The sequence below is a fragment of the Pelophylax lessonae genome, assembly GCF_965119305.1.
Source record: "Pelophylax lessonae genome assembly, chromosome: 4".
Lineage (NCBI taxonomy): Eukaryota > Metazoa > Chordata > Amphibia > Anura > Ranidae > Pelophylax > Pelophylax lessonae.
The window spans coordinates 377,979,889-377,983,358 of NC_138771.1; the positions used below are offsets into that span (position 1 = coordinate 377,979,889).

The window sequence follows — 3,470 nt, forward strand, 5'->3', positions numbered from 1 at the left end:
CCTAAAAAATGTCTTTTTCTAAAGAAAAAAGTCTTGCCAGGACCAAAAGATCCCAGCAAGGAACTTAGGTCCTTACTCCTGACTAGACAGAAAAAAACTGATTCCCTGTAGCAGAGAGAGGGAGGATATACCCTCAGGGACTGCCCCTAAGGTGGAGCCAGAACGTTTTGTCTTTCTGCCTAGTCCTACTCCTGCGGAGACAACATAACCCAGCTCTTGAGAATCAAGAAGACTACGTCTGTCAATGAGCGATAGAGAAATTTACGCTTCTTTGTTTATAGCGCATGATCAAAAATAAAAAAAAAAATTGCACAGGTGATCAAATACCACCAAAGGAAAGCTCTGTTTGTGGGAAAAAAAGGACATCAAATTTGTTTAGGTACAGGGTCGCACGACCGCGCAATTGTCCGTTAAAGTCACGCAGTGCCGAATCGCAAAATAGGCCCTGGTCAGGAAGGGGGTAAAATCTTCTGGGGCTTAAGTGGTTAAACTGATGAAGAAATTATTTTTTTACTTTTTTTTTTTGGATGTTTGATAGCAGAAAGTAAAAAATATTTTTTTTTTTCACAATGTTTGCCCTTTTTTTGTATATAGCGCAATGAAAAAGCGCAGAGGTGATCAAATACCACCAAAAGAAAGCTTTATTTTGTGGGGGGAAAAGACATACATTTTATTTGGGTACAGTGTCACATGACTGTGCAATTGTCAGTTAGGCCACTTTCATACTTGTGCGACTTTTCCTGCGATTTGGGACTGCAAAGTCACACTCCATGATTTCCAATGAGTATCATTCATATCTGTACGACTTCAAAGTAGTCCCTGTTCTACTTTGGGACGATTTGAAAGAGTTTTGAGGGCCAAAGACATTGGCATTGCTTTAAGTACAGTCAAAATTGCACGACTTTTAGATTGCATAAGTATGAAAGGGGTCTTTAAGTAACGCAGTGCAGTATCGCAAACAATAGCCTGGTTGTTAACCACTTGTCGACTGCCGTACGACTATTTACATGGGCAGTCAGCCCCTCACAGGCAAAGCGACGTAGGGCTATGTCTGTAAGGGTTTTGCCTGTAAGGGTTTTGGGAGCGTAAGGGGGGTAAAACCTTCTGGGGCTGAAGTGTTTAGAGTCACCTATGGATAGTAAAATTTACATTGTCGCCATTGCACGGGTGTGCACAATTTGAGAGGTTTGGTAACATGTTCTTTTACCTTTTTCCTAAACAATAAGGTATTGCATTTTTGTGCAATAAAATTCCAAAACATTTCAAAATTGCATCTGAAAAACTGCTGTGCAAATACCGCAACATAAAAAAAACGTGCAAAAAAAAAATATTGTTTGGGAGTTCTAAGTAATTTTCTATGAAAAGATACTTATTGTTATATACAAAGAAAAAAAGAGTGCAAACAGGCCTGGAGCTAAAGGTTAAAGAAAGCCTGAAAAGAACAATTGAAACGCCATCAATTGAGTGAAATGTAAAGACTGGGCCTTCATTTCCTGTCATTGCAACACACACAGCTATCCCTTCCCCCACGTGAAGCCTCCTGAATGGCGTCTTTGCAAATGGCGTCCACGGGCAGCTCAACCCATCGACCAATGAAAAGACGCGCCGCCTCCCGTCGTCATGGGTTAGACCCCATGACCGGAAGTTCCTTTGCTGCCTGGTGACGTAAGAATCTGCTTTTTGCATTTTCTTGCGCGCTAAAAAAAAAAGGAAAAAAAGCCGTGCTCCCAACGTGCCGTAAGTTGATTGTCGGAGAGGAGCGGAGAGCGGCGACATGGACACGTCTCAGCTGTGTAAGCTGTTCATAGGAGGCCTCAATGTCCAAACCACGGAGGCCGGCCTCAGGAGTCACTTCGAGGGATACGGCACCCTGACGGACTGTGTGGTGGTGGTGAACCCGCTGACTAAACGTTCCCGCTGCTTCGGCTTCGTCACCTACTCCGCCGCCGAGGAAGCGGACGCCGCCGTGGCCGCCTCCCCTCACGTAGTGGACGGTAACAACGTGGAGCTGAAGAGAGCCGTGTCCCGCGAGGACTCCTCTAGGCCCGGGGCCCACGCTAAAGTCAACAAGCTGTTCGTGGGGGGGCTGAAGGCGGACATCGAGGAGGAACACCTCCAGGAGCATTTCTCTCAGTTCGGCCCGGTGGATAAGGTGGAGATCATCGCCGACAAAGGCTCCGGCAAGAAGCGAGGCTTCGGCTTCGTCCATTTCGCCAACCACGACGCTGCGGACAAGGCGGCCGTGGTGAAGTTCCACCCTATCAATGGGCACCGCGTGGAGGTGAAGAAGGCCGTACCCCGGGAGGAGATCCAACAGAGCCCCGGGGCCAAGTCCTTCCGAGGAGGAGGACGGGGGAGAGGAGGATCGGCTAACGGCTACTCCGGGGGGAGGGAAGGCTATGCAGGCGGCTATGAGGCCTATGGCGGGGGCTACAACTCCTATGGAGGCTACGGGGAGCAGCAGGCAGGCTACGGTGACGGCTATAACGGCTTCGGGAACTATTCTCAGCACATGTCCGCCTATGGGCCCATGAAAGGCTCGGGACCAACCACCTGGGGGCGCAATAGCAGCACAGGCCCTTACCAAGGAGCTGGGGGCTATGGCTCGTACGGCTCCTACTGAACTCCTCCCCCAATGACTGAGCCATGAATGGATGATGTCTAAACGTTTTTTTTTTTCTACCCACCATAAGACCTGGTTGTTTTTCACTCGCCTGGATCACCGTTTGGCCAGGCACGTTTTTTGTTTTTCAATGTCTTCTCATCCTGACCTGTATTGATTCTGTTGCCATTTGATCATTGCTAAAACCAAGTCTTGGACATTAGACTTCCGCAAAGGAGTCAGGAGTTCTTTGCTTTGTTCATGAATTTACCGAATGGCCTATCGGTCTGGATTGTGTTTGTTACCCTTCAAACTTCCGGTTATCTGAAAATCCAAGATTTATGTTTTTTTTTTTTTTCTATGAATTATATAATGTTCATTTAACTGCGTAGGATTTGTGCATTTGGTTTGACCTTATTTTTAATAAAAACCAAACTGTTTTAAGATTACACTGTTACAGGTCTTCTGATATTGTCTTGTTCTAAAAATATATGGAGCGGCCATTACTGCTGCAGCAGTTTCATATAAACACAAATTTGTCATAGGTATTGTGATTTTTCTTTTTTATATTTCTGAGGTCTCTGCGTGCCTGATACAGCCATAATGAGGTCTTGTTCTGATTTTTATGAAATATATATCTCTCTGGGGAAAAAACTAAAGTGGTAAACCCAAAAGCAAACCTTTTTTATATTGCAGCTTATCAATTTTTAGGTGATTCCTGCATTAATTTCCTTTTAAAGCAGTCTTTGCATTATTTTCATATGATGATCTAACCAGTTAGTCTGTTTTTTCAAAAGAATAAGCTGTACTGCAAATGTAGCAAGTTTACAATTCAAACCAAGTAAGTTCTCGTTCACATTAGGTCGCT

General features: G+C 45.1%; 1 protein-coding gene across 1 annotated transcript; it reads left to right on the top strand.

Annotated features, from left to right (window-relative positions):
• The first annotated feature begins 1,626 nt into the window (after nt 1–1,626).
• HNRNPA0 (heterogeneous nuclear ribonucleoprotein A0) lies at nt 1,627–3,051 on the top strand. Its single transcript, XM_082253375.1, has one exon. It carries the CDS (start codon nt 1,775–1,777, stop codon nt 2,621–2,623), a length of 849 nt encoding a protein of 282 aa, XP_082109501.1. The 5' UTR covers nt 1,627–1,774; the 3' UTR covers nt 2,624–3,051.
• The last annotated feature ends 419 nt before the right edge of the window (nt 3,052–3,470 follow it).

Excerpts from the sequence above, each read along its gene's own strand:
- HNRNPA0 (XM_082253375.1), top strand. The coding sequence starts at position 1,775 with ATGGACACGTCTCAGCTGTGTAAGCTGTTCATAGGAGGCCTCAATGTC.